This window comes from Ambystoma mexicanum, chromosome 10 (genome assembly GCF_040938575.1).
Source record: "Ambystoma mexicanum isolate Mex_15411 chromosome 10, UKY_AmexF1_1, whole genome shotgun sequence".
In the NCBI taxonomy this organism is placed as follows: domain Eukaryota; kingdom Metazoa; phylum Chordata; class Amphibia; order Caudata; family Ambystomatidae; genus Ambystoma; species Ambystoma mexicanum.
The window spans coordinates 418,621,268-418,640,786 of record NC_090932.1 but is presented as its reverse complement, the minus strand read 5'-3'; the positions used below and the strand labels follow the sequence as shown (position 1 = coordinate 418,640,786).

At 41.4% G+C, this 19,519-nt stretch overlaps 1 protein-coding gene across 1 annotated transcript in view; it reads left to right on the top strand.

Annotated features, from left to right (window-relative positions):
- The window catches only part of SPHKAP (SPHK1 interactor, AKAP domain containing), a 1,600,508-nt gene extending 1,584,485 nt beyond the window's left edge, over positions 1 to 16,023 (top strand). Inside the window, exon 12 of the mRNA XM_069617984.1 lies at positions 13,981 to 16,023. Within this exon, the coding sequence (XP_069474085.1) occupies positions 13,981 to 14,124 (144 nt within the window). The 3' untranslated portion in view covers positions 14,125 to 16,023. The remainder of the gene's footprint in view (positions 1 to 13,980) is intronic.
- Positions 16,024 to 19,519: the final 3,496 nt, after the last annotated feature.

The following is a 19,519-nucleotide window of genomic DNA, read 5'->3' as shown; positions in this document are numbered from 1 at the left end:
CAGCAATGGACCCTTGTGGTATAGTAGTGTAGTGTTATCCCTCAGGGATTTAGGTTGTTTGACAGGGATACAAAATCACGGCAGAACTGACCGTAGTAATTTTTGCTGCAAATATGTTTTTACCTTGGTACAAAAAACCAAACCCATGTCCCTCCAGCCAGTACACCCACAAACCCCCCCTACTTATCTTTTCTCCATCCGCCACCTCTCCTGTACCCTGCAGCGTCAGATCCATCTATCTAACGTGGGTTGGATCTGACGCTGCAGGGTCCCTCTTTTTTCTTTTTATTTGTTGGGTCCCCTGCCACCAATACTGAGGAAGCGGGGGACACCCTCGCAACCGCCAAAGCCAAAAATACCAAACATGGGGAGCGGGGGACCCCGCAAACCCTAGCTCTTTATGTTTGGTATCTTTGGCTTCGAACTAATGGTGGTGACCGAATTCAGTCAAATCTACCATTCGACCACATTTATTCGAACAATTTGACCGAAACGATCTCTAAGAGTCACAATCCACCCTCCCTCCACCCCACCCCTGTCCCCCCCAACATTTTCAGCAAAGTTACTCCACTGCCTTTTTCTTCATGTAAAAAGCATTCCTACACTTCCTAAACCTCAGCTCCATCTTCAAGACCCTGGCAGGTAGTGACCCCTGTTCGTTTCTATACTAAATGGTGTTATATGCACTTAATTTGCACATCTTGCCTCTTCACTCGATCACAAATATTGCACGTAGATTGGTCTGGCCCCTGATCTGTCTCCCGCTCATTGCTGTCATCCTGTTACAATATCTCCACCAAGACGATGACTGCTGGGGGCAGCCGGGCTGCTGGTGGTAAATAATAGGAAAGAAAAACATATCATGTTACTGCCATGGGCCCTCGCAAATGGGAAGAAGACAACAACATGCTGCACCAACCATGCAGTATCAAACCCTTGGAAAGACAATATAAAAGGAATTACATCTTCACGAGTGGGCAAACACAACACAGAGCACTGTACTCCATACAGTATTGAACTCTTCCAAAGACAACAGAAAATACATTGAAAATGAATGAGACCCTCGCAAATGAAAAGAATGTAACATGCAGCACATACCCCTATATTTATCAATTCAAATGCAAATGGAAAATGTAATACTTTACAATAGGGGGCCAGAAAGAAAAGAAAAACATTGTTCCACACAGCAACGTGTCCTTCGTGGTGAGGAGAAATGTTTGTTCCCAGAGGCACTTTTGCCTTCTAAGGTGTGTTCATTTTCATGGCTGGCACCTCATGTCCCAATATGGGTGTATTGACAAACATGTACAGTGTTCATGGCATGGCCCCCTTGTTGTAGTAGTGCCTGTTTGTTTCCTTTCAGAGATTGGTGTCATCACTGTATAGGATGTTGGAAAGCACTGTTCAGACGTGAACCTGCAGTAACTGGGCCACTGGTATTCTCTCCCTCGTTTTAATCTCTACAAACACCATTTACACATCAGAAGAAGTTTCATCATGCACATTCCTTACTTGCTGCCATTTGATGTGTTGGCATGCTCTTTGTTGTGGGCAGCTTGAAGGAGCAGCGAGGGAATGATAAATCAACAAAGATTGTTATGAAATTGCCTGGCCCGTGACACCAGAAAAATGTTAGGCTGTCTGAAAAACATAAAACACTCCTTAATATCTGAGGCTTAAGAAACAGATTCACTAAGGACTAATGTATTTTGACTTTGATTTCTTCTTCTTTCCCGCGGTCATAGCTTTTCTATTGACATATGTCAATAAAAAACACTAGAAATACATTTTGAAGTTTTAGAGGCTTCAATCCCACAGGTAAAAACGCTGAACTACTTCAGAGGCTATGGGATTCTGTGTACTGTGTACTGAATGTCTCTATTTAGTTGCAGTACGTGAGTGGTCATTAAAATTAGTTTGTGCTTAGTTGAAAAAACATCTTAACATGCTGTTTGGCATGACATTTTGCAAGCAGGACCAGTAAAGTGACTGAAGAAACAAACAAAATGGTATACATAAAAGCAAAATATACTCGATAGTGTCTCTTGGGAAACATTGCATTGGTGTTAGGTTTGGAATCTGGTTTTCAGTTAATTGAGGGGTTGGCACAGTTGATTGAGGGGTTCACCAAGACCGAACTGTGGTCACCAGACGATTTTAGTGTTTACCAGGCAAGCTTTCTGACCTCTGATCTGCCAACACTACAGCATGTGGCATGTTTCAAAATGTCTGTGTTCTTGAAAATGGTGCATGTGTGTGTGTTCTACACAGGGCATGCAGGTAGAGGTGCTTGACTCCCAATTTCCAAAAAGGGGGACCTATAGGTAACATGATAGACAGTGATTTGCAAGGCTCTAACAGCCATTTTCTGTAGATAAATTGAGGCCAAAAGAAGTGATGAGATGGCTGTTTCAGCCAGTACAAAAGAATAATATGTAGAGATGTGTCTCTCAAGTACAGTCTGGTGATATTGTTTTATACATGTCTGGTGCTGAAAGTGTGCACTTTAATACCTAGATCTGAAAACAAATTAATATCAATTTGTTACTGAAAAATGCATTCATTTGTAATATGCATTCGGTCCTTTCTTAACTAATCACAATAAAAAGATCCATTTGTATTTTTTTGTCACATGTAAAATTCTTGGTCAAACTTTCTCTCAATTTTAGGAATCATTTCAATGCCAGTGGCATGTAAGACCTCTATACTTCCTGTGTGTTGTTCTTCTAATCAATTGATGTGCAACGGGGTTTCTTCGTCATTGATTTCGATTGGTTGATGTACCTGTTGGTTCGAACATGTAGCTTTCTTTTCAATATAGAATAGTTGTGCATTTCTGCATGCATCAGCACTAAAGTAACAATGTAAATCATTATTTACTATTTTGGCTTTATTAACTAAGAATTACACAAGAGTTGTTCTCTTAATCATGCACAGATGTTCCTATTGTTTATTTAGCATATTACGTTTCTCACTTATATATGTACTCTGTTGTTGTATATATAGATATAGTCAGTGGAAAAAACGATAGTTAGGGGAGAGTTAAGGTGATCAGATTTAATGCAAAAAAAATGAAATTCAGCTATCGCATTTAGGACAAGTCCATCTGTACTAAGCGCCCCTGTTGCCCAGCGTACAACCACACTGATGACAATCTCAGAGGACATTACTGATGACATTCCTGATAACATCACTGGTGACATCACTAATTACATCACACATGGCATAACTAATGGCACACAAATTACATCATGCATTACAAAAACAGCATTTATTTGTTTCCTTAATTACTTTTTAATTTAGGTCAGCTCACTTTACTTAAGGTGTGTTGCTAGTTCATAGGAAACCCAAACATTTAATTGCTAATAACTTTTGACTTGCTGGATGGATTTGTCTGATACATTGCAAACAAAATGCTTGACCTGGAACTGGACATTTGGGCAAAGATTTGTTAAGAAATTGAAAAAAGGTCATTAAGAAAGCATTAAAATGCAGTTTTGGGCCTACTCCCATTTATTTTCCCATAAAGAAAAAGTCAAAATCGCTGTGCAGTTCAGGGCAAAAAAGGATGGACAACATTGAACCAAATAAGAAGCAACTGGGCATGAAGCATTGACCCAATTTGTGGGAGGGATTTGGGGTTATTCCGTCCAGTAGTTTTTAAAATATTTGACGGGGAAGGTGGTGCCACTTTCTCCGAAAATTATAGTGATTTCTCCCATGGTGCTTTGAAGCAGAGAGGCTGGGAGGCTTTTCAGAAATGAAAAAGCAGCTATTGTTTCTCAAAATTGTATTGCTAATACATTTTCACTTGCTCGATGGATTTGGATGACATTTTCAAAACCAAAAATTTGTCAATGGCTCCCCCAAATTGGACCTTTTGGGAAAAATACATTAAAGATTGAAAAAATGATTAAGAAAACCAAAACAGCACAGTTTTCATCCCATTCAGATTCCCATAGAGAAAAACTGCAGTTTTTTAACAGTCGTAGCATAGAACCTGGCACAAAACCTTTACGTAATTTTCTTGACTAGTTTGGGGTAAATCCATTCTGTAATTTTTTAAATGTTTGACAGTGAAGGTGTTGCCCCCTGTCCGTTAATACCTTCATATCAGCATTGGTGCTTTGCAAAAGGTAGGCTGAGCAAGACTAATCATGTTTGACTTACTAGATGGATTTAGATGGATTTGGATGCAATTTTTTCAAACTAAAAGGTTGTCAAGGGCCCCCCAATCTGGAAATTCTGAGTACAATTTGTTTAAAACATGAACATTTTATCAATAAAACATAAAATTGATTTAGCCTACTCCTATTTGTTTTCCTATAGCGAAAGAGTGCAGTTTTTGAACAGCTGTACCGTGAAAACCACTTGGCAGATTTGTACCAAATAAGAAACAACTTGGGTGAAAAGTGTTGACTTAATTTCCTTGACTGGGGTGGGGTAAGTCCATCCAGTCATTTTTTAAATATTTGACAGAGAACGGAGTGCCCACTGCTCCTTAAAACCTTTATATCTGTATTGGTGCTTTGCAGCAGGGAGGCTGAGAGAGGCTAATAACTTTTGACGTGCTGGATGGATGTGGATGACAATTTTTAAATAAAAATGTGGTCAAATTCCCTCTCTTACAAACTGGAATTTTTGGGAACAATTAATTAAAAAAATAAAAAGTTTTTAAAAAAACATAAGCGCAGTTTTCAGCCTGCTCCCATACATTTTCCGATAGAGAAAAAGTGCAATTTTGGACCAGCCATAGTGCCAAAACCACTGGGTACATTTGGAACAAACATTTGAATCAACTCCCCCATGTCCTTACAGAGTCTAATAACATTCTCAACCTGACAAAGAGACTCAATAGTCTTCTGTTTATGTGGTCATGCTTATAAGAATACTGTACAGAACGACAGCGCTTAAATGGCCTATCCATAGGCGCTAAATATCAATACCAATAGCAACAGCAATAGCACTCACATCAGGCTAGAGGTTGGGAGTGGGAAGGAAGACATTGGGGATTTGGGGGTGGGTTGGCGAACCAGCTACAGGTAGATTATCAGGGGAAGACTGCGTGAATTTCATAAGATTACAGCGGCAATGCTGCAAGACGCACTCAGAAACAAATGTGTGTCACACAAAGCGATGAGTGATATTGTGTAATGGGAGAGGGTTAGGGAGGGGAAAAGCAATTGAGTGAAGTGAGGGAACCTAGAATATAGAAGCGGGACACATGTTGAGTGCCATTGAGGATGTGGAAGACTTTTGAAATCTGAGCAATTTTTCCAGTTATTGCGGGAATCAGTGAAACACCCTTCTACGCAGGAAGTTCATTATTGGAAATGATTTCTGTGAAATAAGGAGTTATAAAAAAAAAGGTTTCACATCTGCAGTGCCTACATCTACTGGGCAGAGGGCAATGGGTGTTTGGTAACACATTAATGGTGTGACATGGCCAGTGGCCATGGCTAGTGGGACCAAAAGAAAGATATTGGTGCAACACATACAGAGGCCATGATCGAAGGCCATAGCTAGCGAGACCTCAGGAAACTATGCAACATGTTTGGCTGTGGCAACTGGGTTGACGTGAAGTTTACTATCAATTACGAAACCTAAGTACTTTTCACTCTTAGCTAGAATATGTTTAATCCCTGTTGTTTCAAGGACCATTAAGCAGATTTGGATGGTGACATGAATGTGGCCGCACTGGGAATGTAGTGGGCCATTACAACAATGGTAAATCCAGCTTTATTTCTGCTCATTTACCATCCACCCAATTTGGGGTCGCGAGGTATATTTACCTCTAGTGATATTCGAGGTAACACCAATGGCTGTAAATCAGGAAAATTGTCATCCTGAAATGTTTTACCTCCACATCAGGAATGATGGTACAAATTCTAAGTTTGCTGCACAAATATTTATTTTTTACATCCCATCAAAACCAAAGAACAGTGTTTGGAATGAGCAATAGTGAGTGAAAAGGTGGGCACTTTTTATGCACCCCATCACAAATGTACTCTTGTATTGCAGAAAAGGGTCAGTGCAAAGCTGACCCTTTACTGCTTTCAAAATTGTGCAGTCAGGATTTGCATTACCACTATGCTTCATCCTTTACACCATCACATTAAATGTAAAAATGGCATGGAAATGTATGGAATCACTTCAGAGGTTACCATTGAAAGGAGGTGGCATTACTTGGAGACCGCCTGAGGTATTTCATGTGTAACACATCTGCCAGATTTGAACCCTGAATAGGGTAGACCTGAAGAAATACCAGTGGCACAGCTGATAATACATCTGGCATTATTTCTTTAAAATGTCCTCCCAACTCGAAATGACTCCTCAGAATTTTGATTCAGACTCCTACCATTTTGAGTTTTACAGTGTACCATTTCAGAATGTTAACATTTGGTGACTAGATAAATATAATCTCCCAGCCAGTATTTTGCCCTTTATTTTCTCTAAGGTAGCGTTCAATGTCAGATGGAGATGTGCAGTCTATGTAATCTCATTTTCAATTCAATGAATAAAATAATCAAAGTGGTCAATGGCAGAAATGGACACATGTTAAAATATCCCCAGGACATATATTATTATTTATTTATTTGATATGGTTGAGAAACTCAACCTTTCAATATATAAAAACAGTAAAAACAAACTTCATTTTCACATTTGACATTTAAATAGAATTTAACACTCATTGCAAATCATTAAGAATTGAAACATATTTATTTATTTATTTTTTTTTCAGAATTTCCAAATTATCACCACAGAGTACAACTAAGAACCGTGGGCCATTTACATCTGACTTAACCGCTTTATCATTATGAGGAAATGTTTCTATCTGTCATCCATCTCATCTCTATCAATTTTTAACTCATTCAAAAAATGTATCGATGCATACCCAACTGATTCTGAGTACACATGGAATATATACTTCCATAGATCTTCTGCTCCCATGTGTAGTTTGAATTCAAATAAGGCTTTAAAGTGCTCAGTTCTTAAGCCCTCTAACATATCACATTTTGTAATGATGTTCTCTAAGGATTCATCCTCAACTCTGCGAAACCGGCATGTAGTAGTCACTGTTGCGTCTTTGGCCCATTTAGCTGTTACAGCTCTAGTATGCCATAAATTCAATCTTAATCGCCTAAGTCCTGCACGATGGATAATACTGGGGGTTTTTAGAAGGTACATCTCAGTATTAACATAAGCTTTAAGGGCAAATGGATTTTGGATGACATTTTTTGTACTTAGAGCACAATTCAATATTTTCTATCCAATCCATCTCCCACATTTTACATTTGGCTTTGTCAGGATTTTGCATAAGTAGGTTATCTGTTATATTTGCATCTTGCATACATTTCTGCATCTGTAATTTCCATTGCAGAATATAGGCATCATTAGAGGTTTGTATGTAACAAGCCAGTTGAACAACAAGACCGTTCCTGTGCTTGTCCAGGACACATTTCCTATAGAGCATACACGCTTTCCATTTGTAGGTGGCATATAAAGAGGTTAACCCCAATTCATGCCTTATCAGGGCAACAGGTACAGATGGAGGCAAACATAATAAGGATCTCCAATAGAACCCTTCCTTCTTATCCCAAAAGCTGTTTGTTTGAATTGGTTTAGTTTCTGCACCATATAACAGAATTGACATAGCTTTTTGTTTATAAAAAACTAGAAGTGGAGCGATAGTGAACTTACAATATTTACCCCTAATCATTTTTGACTGCAATATCAGATTTTTCCACTTTAAGTTTAGACTGGAGTGGTAAGGGGAATCAAGAGAATTATTACTGATGTTTATGCCCAAGTATACGTATTCAGAAACTGATTCTACAGCCTCTCCATACAGCTTCCACTCTATTTTTTAGTTCGTTGTTTATAATTGCCAAATTGGATCACCTGGGTTTTCTTGGTATTGATAGTCATTTTATTATGTATTGCGTAATTCTCCAAGACACAAAGCATGTTTTTGAGACCCATTGGCGTTTTGGATAACAGCAGAAGGTCATCGGCATATAACAACCATTTAACCTCACACAAGCCCAACATTGGGGAGTCAGTCACGATATTATCAAAGTCTTTGCCAATATCAAGGATAAAGAAATTGAAGATAGATGATGCAAGGATACACCCTTGCTTAAGACCTATGGAGCTGTAAATCGGGTCGGATAAACTCCCATTGTTGGCCAGTCTAATTTGTAATGAGGTTTCGGAGTGTAGATCAATGATCCATTTAAGAATGTTCCAAGGGAAATTATTTTTCATCAACTTTATAATAAGAAGTTCCCTTGGAACCGCATCAAATGCGGTTCTAAAGTCTGCAAACGCCACATACAAAGGAGATTTTAACTTGGAGTGCTTAGTAATGATTGCATTTATACATAACAAATTGATCCCTGTGCCTAGTCCCTTTAAGAATTCCGTTTGTCATGGATCTCTTAAACCCTCGCCATCAAGCCATGAATTAAATTCACGAAGCACTAAGCATGCAAAAACTTTCCCCGGGCAGTCCAGGAGGGCTATGGGCCTGTAAGAGGCCGGGACTAATCTATTGCCTTTTTTATATAACGGTATGAGAATGGACTTTCTCCATGAGGGAGGCACGACCCAAGATCTCATTGCTTATTTGAATATTTGGGTGAGCATACTTGCCCATATATTGGGGTTCTCCTTCAGCATTTTATTATTAAGGCCATTAGGACCCGCAGGCTCGAGCTGCTAAGTTTTGCTATATACATTACTATATCGTCCCGGTCAAATGCAAATAGATGATTCCAATTTTTGCTTTCTCTTTCAAAGGCAAACTGGATATCACTGTAAGGAGTTTGATATATGTGGCGGAAATATGTGCACCAGGTTTCAGCTGGAATGGAGTTTATCTGAATAGAATTTTGATCCTTATAGGTAGCTTCATTTAACACACTCCATACTTCAGCCGTTGATTTTGAGGCGATCTTTCCTAACATGAATTCACTAACTCTTTGAAAGCACAATGCTTTCCTTCCTTTTTGCCGATTTCTATATCTCATACGGTGTTGTTTAGTTTTTAGCATCCTTTCCTCCCTCGGTAGATGTTTTAACATACGAATTTGATGTCGTAGCTCTGCCTTTTTATCTTTCACCTCTATATCAAATGTATGTGTATGTGTATGTTTATGGCTTTGACCTTGTACAGAGTTTTTAACTGACACATATTGAAGCATTGAGGAAACATAGTCGCTCCCTGAATTACAAGACAGATGTTTATCAAAGCATATTAAGGAATTATCAGACCATATCAATCGAGTTATTGCATTATTGGCAATTACATTGCCATTATAAGTTCCCCCATGCTTTACCGAGGGTTCAATCTCCAATTCCCACTTTAAACAAAGTTGATGATGGTCACGTTTAGTATTAGGTCTTATATTCAGGGACTGAATCATGTTCATCATTGCTTTATTTACAAAAATGTAGTCAATAGTAGCCTCGAATAGACCATTATGCCATGTACTAACAGAGGGGGTATCACCCTCCACAGCACCATTGACCATAACCAATTGCATATTTTCCATACATTGATTCCACCTTATCTCATCATTCGTTAGTTTTCTCTTATCTTGAAGCATCAAATGCAAGTTAGTGTCTCCCATCACTAGGACAAAGTTAACATTTTTTTCTAATGCAATCCTCAAAAATATTTCCTCTAGGTGATCGAAGAAACATTCTGATGACAAATGAGCTTTCCCCCAATATATATTGACCAGCAAAAAAGTATGGACCTCACTTGACAATTTGATGAATTGAATGAAGGGCGTACCAGAATTTAAATTTGCAATTTTAAAACCTTTGGATTTCCGTATAGCTACAAGTAAACCAGCCATAGGCCTACCCCTAGGTGGTGAGATTGCAGGTTCGAATACCATATCAATCCATTCCAGATGGGCAAATCAACCAATCACGTTTCCTGTAATACTATAATATCAAAACCATCGAGCTCTGAACTATTAGTATTGATGAAATGTTTGAAACCCCGGGTATTCCAGCATACAAGGTTGGTTTTTTCTTTAGTAATGGATTGTTATGCATGGTCAAATCTTTCATTTCTATGTGTAGTTTGGTCTCTATTGTTTGATCCAAAAATGCGCCGAGCCCATTTTTTTAATCCCATCCTTTCACCTCCTGTTTCCTGACACTCTTCTCTATAGATGTTGAAACCCAAATGGAAAAATGAGTTCCTGGCCTCCCATACTATATCACCCAGAACTGGTGATCGAAACATGATCCTTGACCTGGACAGATCTTTGTCACTCAAAAATTCCACTCTGTCAATGTCAGAGGATATTATGTTTCTCAATTCAGGTATTTCTTTACAGATGTTGAGGATACATGAGCGATTGAGATCATATTGATCAAAGGGGTGTTCTCTACATTCTAAAATGAAACCATGATATTTATTTTGCCCCATTACTCTCGGCTTTGGGGAGGGTAGGCGGGCATGGCTTATACTTGCTTGCCACTGTCCTCCTTGGGTCGTTCTCCCTGTCTCCACCAAATCCCTTTCATCATTAGGATGAGATGACACGGAGGCAGGCTTAGATTTCCACAACATTGGATTTGCCTGCTCGGTGTCCTTTTTACAATTTTCCGATTGCCTTTCCACAATATACTGTTCAATGGTCTTGTTTATTTCCTCACGCATCTGCGCATCAATCCGCACACACCCATCATCCTCTGATTGTACTGACGAAGGCAGGTTGACAGGAGCTGACTTCCATTGAGCACCTTCCTTCACTCTGACCACCTCACTTGCAGCCACCAAGTCATCCAAAGGTTTATAACATAACCCAAATGAGAGTTTCCCCTTATTTGCCACTAATGGCTGATTTGGTTGGACTATACAGTCCTCATTCTTCCCAACCTTCAGCACCTCATCATGCTTATCATTAGTTATTTTTAAGAATCGTCTGGGTTTAGCCCGTGGTTTGACGATTTTTTTCTTTTTGAGGGGGTCAGCTTTTTTACTGCTGAGAGGATCACCTGGCAACTTTTTTATTGGTACATCAGTTAGCTCAGGTTGACTTTCCACGTTATTAAAAGCATCTTTGGATATTACAGCAATTGAGCCGGTCATTACACTCTTCAAGCCCTCACTATTTGAGTCAGTCTGGATTTCTGACTCCAACTGTGAATTCCCATTTGTAACAACTTTGCATTTGCCAAAAATGAAGTGTTTAGGCTGGGCTTGCCTTTGGCTATCATTACCAATCAGATTCTCAGTTTGTGACTCGGCATCTTTTACACTACAGTGTCTGAAGATCTCAAATTGGGGTTCACAAGCTCTAGAAGTGGACACACCCTCTCTTTCATTGCACTTATCCGTTAGTTTAGTCAATAATATCGTCTGGTAATTAATTTTTTGATCCATGGCTTCATATCATTTGGCCAATGATAGTATGGCAAATGTTCATTGCCAAAAGGATTGAGCTCATTTCACCCTGTACAACACTTTCCTCCAATTGATTATTACTACAACCCACAGCAATATGTCCTTCCCGGGGTTTCTTTACTTGTCTCGGAGTAGGTAGGACAAATGATGATGGGTTTATGGGGGGATCTTTGTCGGAGCCTAGTGTTGTATCAAGGGAAGCCTGCGGGATCTTATTTATGGGACTATAAGGTTCACATGCTTCTGGTGGAGCCTGATTACTCATATTTTGCATTCTAATCGGCGATAAATCATCAATCTGCATAAGATTACCTGTGTTAGAATGCACAAAGACCACTTCCTCTTCACTAGAAGACATACCAGATAGGTTCATAAAATTAAGAGCATCCTCATCAACTTGACCAGTTATGCGTGTGAAGGCCTCCCTTAGTCTATGCTGAGCAGCCACAGTACATGCTTTGGGTGAATTTTCAACAATTGTGCTAAGTCTATTACCTAGATCTTGAATATCATTCTCACAACGTTTGCTTTCGTTTTCCATAGTAATGTCTGAAATCATGCTTACACCCTTTGTGCACTCAATTGTTTGAGCATTGTTTTTAATGGCAGCTACTTCAAAATCAAGACGGGTGTTTAATTCATGGAGGTTAGCAAGTTTGCCATGCATAGTTTTAATTTGGAGTGAATTATTATCCCTTGCACCAGTGGCAGCCCCCAAATTATAATATTGGCAAATATCGCATCCTTTGGTGACAGAAAGGTTTCTGGCTTTATTCGCCATTTTTTTATCACCCATGTGCATCGCAGGATCTTTCTTTTGCTGTTTTGATGGAGTATCTGTGGCGTTAACCACAGGGGTATAAATTACTTTTGCTCTTTCTTTAACTAATGTTAAATTTATTGCTGGCATACCTGTTTTCAAGGTAAATTACATCATTTCACTTGCTTATGATATAGTCAATGACTATCTGTAAAACTCCTTAGGCGATATGCACCTTTCTTTACACGGGAATATGAGTTCCCCAAAAGGAATAAGTAAAAGACAATTGTATGTAAGATGGCTGGACAAACAGACAATTTACTTAAAATATGTATGACAATCAACACTTTCCAAGAATCACTATATCATGTTAAAAAGGGATGTATATATAATATATTAGCACTGCCTTGGGAACACCAGATGGCTTGAGGAGCAGCCTTAGTCCGTCTCTCCTCCCCAATGTCCAACTAAAAACAACAGTAGCCTGAACGTATTACAACCGTGGTTAATTAAACACCAAATTACCAGATTACCTCCAGCAACCAGGGCCACCCAGAGCCAAACAGCAGCAAAACAGCTCTTCACACATAGAATGCAGTGCCCTTTACTCAGCAGTCGGCTTAACGCCGCAAGGGTGGCTGGGGCGGCTTTTTCTAGCTGGATAATGTCACGTGACAGCTCACGTGACCGCCAATGAGCCCCACCTCCTCCAGTAAGTGAGAATGAAACGGCAAGAGTCCCACAAGACTCGCAGTGCCGGTAACAAGTACTTCTGGAAACAAACGTTCTTGCAAAGTAACAAATTTCCTTAGATCAGCAAACACGGCGCTCATGTGGATGGGGCGGCTTTTTCTAGTTGGATAATGTCACGTGACAGCTAACGTGACCGCCAATAAGCCCCGCCTCCTCCAGGAAGTGAGGACGAAACGGCAAGAGTCCTACAAGACTCGCAGTGCCGGTAACAAGTACTTCTGGAAACAAACGTTCTTGCAAAGTAACAAATTTCCTTAAATCAGCAAAACATATAAAGAACAGTAAATATTTGCCTAGAAGTAAAGAGTGCTTGAATATCAACAAGCACACGTATTCAAGAAATAGGTGTAAAATATTGACTGAAAAGACATTCTTACAATTTATTTGAATTTTATAGAGAACTTTAAACTATCAAGCTATCATTTAAAGAACGAGAACATGATGCTTCTGGTTAAAAAAAGAGAAAGTAAAATGTTTTCTGTGTGGCACAAAGTAGAAGCATGGCAAAACGCAAAGACAAAGAGCACAAATAAAAGAAACAAATGTCATAGATGCGACCCAAGTTCTGCCTGCAAACATCCTCTATTTCTGCACCCCTCCTCTGCCCCCTCTCTCATGCCCTCTGCAACCTCCAATGACACAAATCAAAATTTCACCAAAATGGACAACACAGACATAATTAAAAGAGGAAGCCTTGCAAATTCTTTCCCTCAAACTTCATAAATGGCAAAACTCTTTTTCCCCTATAAAGAACTACAACCCACAGAAAAGTCAATATTCTCAATTCTTTATTTGTGCACTCTTTATTTTTAAGGTAGTGTTTTCCCTAGTTGCTGCATGCATGTACGTGAATACATTTCATTTACCAACTCGTGTCTTTCTTTGATGCTAGTGATGTTTGTAAACACAGTGTTGAAACCATTGTGAAAGAACCAAATGCACTTAACACAGAGCAATAACTTAGAAAGGTGCACAATCCTTAATTAAGTTAACAGTATATTAACTCATTATACTTATATTTCACATTTTGTTTTAGTTTCTAGATGTTGTGCATTTGGTGCAGCAGAAGTCCTGGAAGGTTGGAGATGTCTTCAAAGCGGTCATCCAATTCTGCAAGCTGCAGGAGACAAGCAGAGAACCATCGCTGAGCCTCTTTGATTGGCTCTTGGAACTCGGATAAAGATCATCGCTCTGTCCATTGTCTATTTGTTTTATATTCCAGCTTCAGTTGCAGTGCTTTGTGTAATGCTATGATTTTCTAAAACAACTTTGCGTCCTGGTTATAGGGAACCAAGACACACACAGACGCAGTAGGAGGCGGTGGCACAGCTGGTAGAGTGAATCAAAGCTCAGCAGGGTGAAAGTTCACTAGATCCGCTGGAGATCATCAGCGTATTTGAACTTGGAATGTCTTAGAAAATAAGCCATGATTGGCTTTTTGAATACCATATAAATGCTGAATGAAAGCAGGGCTGTATGCAACTGTATATTTTTGTAATCTAATATTAGATTGAATGTCTTTCAATTTAGATTGGTTTGGCATTTTTAATACAATGCTCAATGAATTTTTATAGATTATATTTGTACAGTATACAATAACATTGGTTGTCACATATAGCCATGAGGCTGGGCCTTTGCTATTTACCGGCCTGCATGAATCTCTACGGCTCCCACCTGTTTTAACAACCACTGCTCCTGGCAGCTTTCTGCTAGCTTAGGGTAATATTTAAAGTGTAATATTTAAAGGATATGGGTTTGATGGATAGAAAGCCTTCCTTTTTTACTCTAAAATAACTTAATTTGGTGCAACCCCCATCCAACTACTTCCACACATAGGGAAAGGAGAGGTTTTTTTTTTCTTTTAAGATAACTTTTTGCACAGAGGCAAAGACAGCACACCTTCAAATTAAACATTGATGGACACAACACTAGTAGTTGTGACTTTTTATTCATTGTACAGTTAGCATCCAGGCATTTATTAAAGCATTAGTTCTACCAAAATCCAAAACAAATATGAACCACTAGTTAGGTGTAATAGCAGCATTGTGATTCCCCTTTTGTGCCCTAAATGCTATTGGTGACTTTAGGGGTACTGGGCTTTTCCTGTTTCTGAGTTCCCATGATGCTTATCCTCTCCTACCACCAAAGATACATGTACACAAGCACATGTCTGCCTGCTCACTTCTTGTATGAAAGCAGACATGTGCACTTTCCTGAAATTTTAAAATGTGTTTAAATTAAAATCAACTTTGTATTGACCCCATGTATAAAATATCCATACATATAGAGATCATACAAAGTGCACACTAAAAATGAATAATGTATGTTAGAGACACATGACAACTATACATGTACATTAAAAAATGCACACCACACATGTATTTAGGAGTAAAGGACAAGACAATGGCAATGAACAAATGGTATATAATGCCCAAAAATGTAGGTTTTTTAAAAAAAAGATGAAACCTGAAAATCAATATTTAACATGGAATGATGCAAACAAGTAACCAACTCTGTCTTACTATTGTAAAGAAGAGAGTAATTCAGGAGTAAGTCAAATTTAATACTGTCATTTTATTCTGACTCATCCCCAATGTCTATTCCTTCGAGGATGTACACCAATATGTGACCCATTGAAAAAAAAGTTAAACTCCATAGAAGGAAAAATATATTAAAAGTAGAAGCAATTAATATGATTTATGAAAGAAATAAGTCATGAGGATTCACATTCTACAAGTGATTCCATAAGAATTCAGCATTTGCCAGAACACCACATATATATTAATAAGATTTAGGGAACCTAAAAGAAAACTCATACATCCATCTATCTCTGAGTGGGTTGTTACATTGGGCCTCATTACGACCCTTGCGGAAATGGAAAAATGATGGCGGAAATGCAATACCGCCATCGAACACCGCTCGTTGCGATCATGACCCGTCACCGTAAAGTACGATGCCATTAGCGACACCGCAGTGAACGGCAACGCTAACTGCACCAAGTACGCGCACGCGCGCCTTGCAAAACCGGAATCACCGCCATGGCGCAACGGTACGCGAATTCTGACCCTAGCGGACATGTACTGAACGCCATCAAGCACGTCGTAAAGTACCATTCCGCCATGGCGAGAAATACGGCAACGCGAACCAACCGTAAATGGCCCACTGAGTGCCTGTACTCCACTCCCTGGCCTCATTGCACAACTCCTGGCAGGCGCAATGTACTCACACTATGCAACCAGTGAAATCCACTATTCACCCATGCATGCCAACGTAGAAAAGCATGCAGGGGCTCAAAGCGCCCCGTGAGTGGGCATCCATGTACGGCATGTCACCATAGCCGTACTGACGCAGCACAGGCATGTGAAGGTACAACACATCAAAATGAAAATCAAGAACACATGACACAAAACAACAGTAGTCCCCCATCGCTTGCCACCAGCGCAAGGCAACATCCACAACAGCATCCTGAGGGGGATTGCACCAGCCCTGTACTCATGCCAGTAAACAAACCAACCATCAGCAGAAGCATGTACCACACAAGTTGGCAGAGTGACTGAGCAGCCAGGCTCATCCCAAGAGGGGCCGATGGGAGCTGCAGGGCACAGATGGCATCAATACAGAAGCTATTCCAATGGACATGACCCCAGTCCCCCTCCAACAAACGCACGCAAACACAGTCACCTGTGACCAGCCACATTCTGAACAACCCATCATTCCACCAATCGACCTGGCTGACAGGCACCAGTCGGCCAAAAGCCAATCCCCCGCCCCTGAACAGCACATCATGTAAACAGACACAATGGCAGCCTCTATCCGTGACCATACTGTGCTACGTAGGCAAACGCGGCCAGTACTGTACCACACAACTCAACTCAGAAGGCGGAACACAAAGCAGATCATCACGCAATACATACCGCCACAAAGCGAAAATCGCCACATCACCTGCAAAGAACAACGCAACACGACAAATATCGGAATACAATTTAAATGCACATCCAAATGACAAAGGCCCCACATCAATTTGCAAAATCCCACCAAAACAACCATCATCACCGAGGGCTGCATCTGCAATAATTGACCGGCTTCCACTTGTGTGACGCCCTGTACCATCATGGCACACAGGGCTTACATCAACGTTCCAAAAGGCAACATGGAAGCGGCAAGAACCGCAGGTCCGTCCCATGAGGCAGGCACTAGTCGAGCTGAAAGGCCGAAATGTTGCACCTAGCCACCAGTACAGCGTAAGGGCATGTGGCCCATTGGCGATCGTCCCATATGATCGAAATGGTGCTCCACTGATTCACCCGAAGCTGCAGGAGTCGAGAGTAAAAACCATCTGGAGGAGTGGCGTAGAGATGGCATCTGCAATAGGGCAGGAGATACCTGTCACCCAAAAGAAACACAAATCAACCGATTGCATTACGGGTCTCATGATGCATTACAATCTTCATTCAACACACCAAATCCACACCCATATGCATGCTAGCCCACTCCAAAGGAATATACACACCCCTAATCCAGTATCGAATCACAACGAAACCAATCGAACTAAATACACCATTGGCAACGTCGGTTACTGTGCATGCGTCCGTCAAGATAGAACCCATGACATGGGATTAGTAACGTGCCTAGACACAAGTGTATGAAGGCGCGTCGAGCCAGGGAGGATCCGACAAGGGCAGAGAGACGTATGTCCCACTATGGCAGCCTTGCATCACATAACGCAGGGGAAGGGGAGTGAACCAAAAAACCCATGTACATGGCAGACCCTAAACGGAATCATCAGTCCATGCATCCACACATCATTCCCTCATCCCGCAATGAAAACGCATGAATATTCACTCACATAATATGTGAAACTTCCATCGCGTCTGTGCGTAATGCAGTCCGCAAAAACCACTGTGCCCCTGGCCGGATCAGTAGTGTTGTGAAGCAAGATGGATTTGGGAACGTCCTGCCTCATCGTCCACTACGCTATTGCGCATCCCCTTCAATTCATATCATTCATTGCCTGCTCGTTATGGGCCATGTCCCAAGGACATTCTACAATAGAACGTTACATTTCCAGCCAGACCTGTGGGCGTATCCTCGCCGCTACTTCAAAACCCAAAATGCTGGCCTTCGAATTCCTCACTTGCAACATTACGTCGAAAAGGCTTCTGTGAACGCTTGCATTCACAATTACATCAATGTAGTGCGGCTGTGTGTCATGATGCTAACTGGCTGCAATCACAAATGGGACGCCACGCCCGTCGGTGAAGTACGTTACTGTGCTGCATGAGGGTCGGCCATCGATCGAGCCCTACATACCACTGACTCTTCACAGGTATGTAAGCGGCTGCAATCATAGCATGTGTAACAATGGGAGCATTGCATGAAAATCAGTCAAAGTACATCACACTGCCATCGGGATTTGATACATGATTCCAATCCCAAGATGCCATGCGGCCAAATGCAGCCTTACGTGCGGGCCGTGCTCGACCAGAAGGGATTGCATCTGCCACAGATTCATTCAATCAGCACAGGTGGAGGCCATACAGGCCGACAGCACATATATTGCAGACCCAAACCCCTCCCACAACCACTCCCACTCCAAAATGCTACCGGCAGGACTAGCGATGTTGGGCCTGGGGTACCAGATAGCACTGCAAGTGCTACAACTACAAGAAGACGACGAACAACAACAGGTACAACAACCGGGCGCACAGGGGAGACGGAGGAGGAGGAGGAGGAGGAGGGCAAGGCAGGGTCAGCAAGGCCCACAAGCACTGCCACTACCACCACGCAGGCGGCCCGCAATCCCACGCCTCCGAGCCGATCCGTTCAACCTCACTGCTGAGCAGATCCACACCCTCTACCGTTTGGACCGGGACACCATAATCGCCATTGTGGACATGACACATGCTGACCTCGTGAGCATGATAGATAGCCCAACCGCCATCCCACCCCTACTGAAGGTGGTGTCTGCACTCCACTTCCTGGCCACAGGCACCTACCAGCACACAGTGGGACAGTTGCATGGCATTTCACAGCCACTGTTCTCACGGACACTCTTCCAAGTGCACGATGCCCTCCTGAAGCACGCCGACGACCACATCACACTACCACGCACGTACCAGGAGATTACCAACGCTAAAGTGGGATTCCATGCACTTGGCGGCATCCCGGGTTGCATTGGTGCCATCGACTGCACCCATGTTGAATTGGTTGTCCCACATGCCATGGAGGTCCAGTACCGCAACCGGAAACAATTTCATTCAATCAATGTGCAAATGGTGTGTGACTCCAACAAGATATTTACGCATTGTTGTGCCAGATTTCCAGGATCTACCCATGATTCTATGGTCCTGAGGAACACAAGAATACCACGCTACATGGAGCGACACGCAGGGCACAGATCCTGGCTACTCGGTGAGTCTCATTCCATGCATGACATCGTGGCCCATTTGATGCGTCAATGACCTTGCAGGGGGGGGGGGGCTACTTAGCACTATCATTCCACTGACACCCTTTATTCGTCTCATACAGGTGATGCCGGGTATCCACTGAAGAGATGGCTCCTTACACCAATCCGG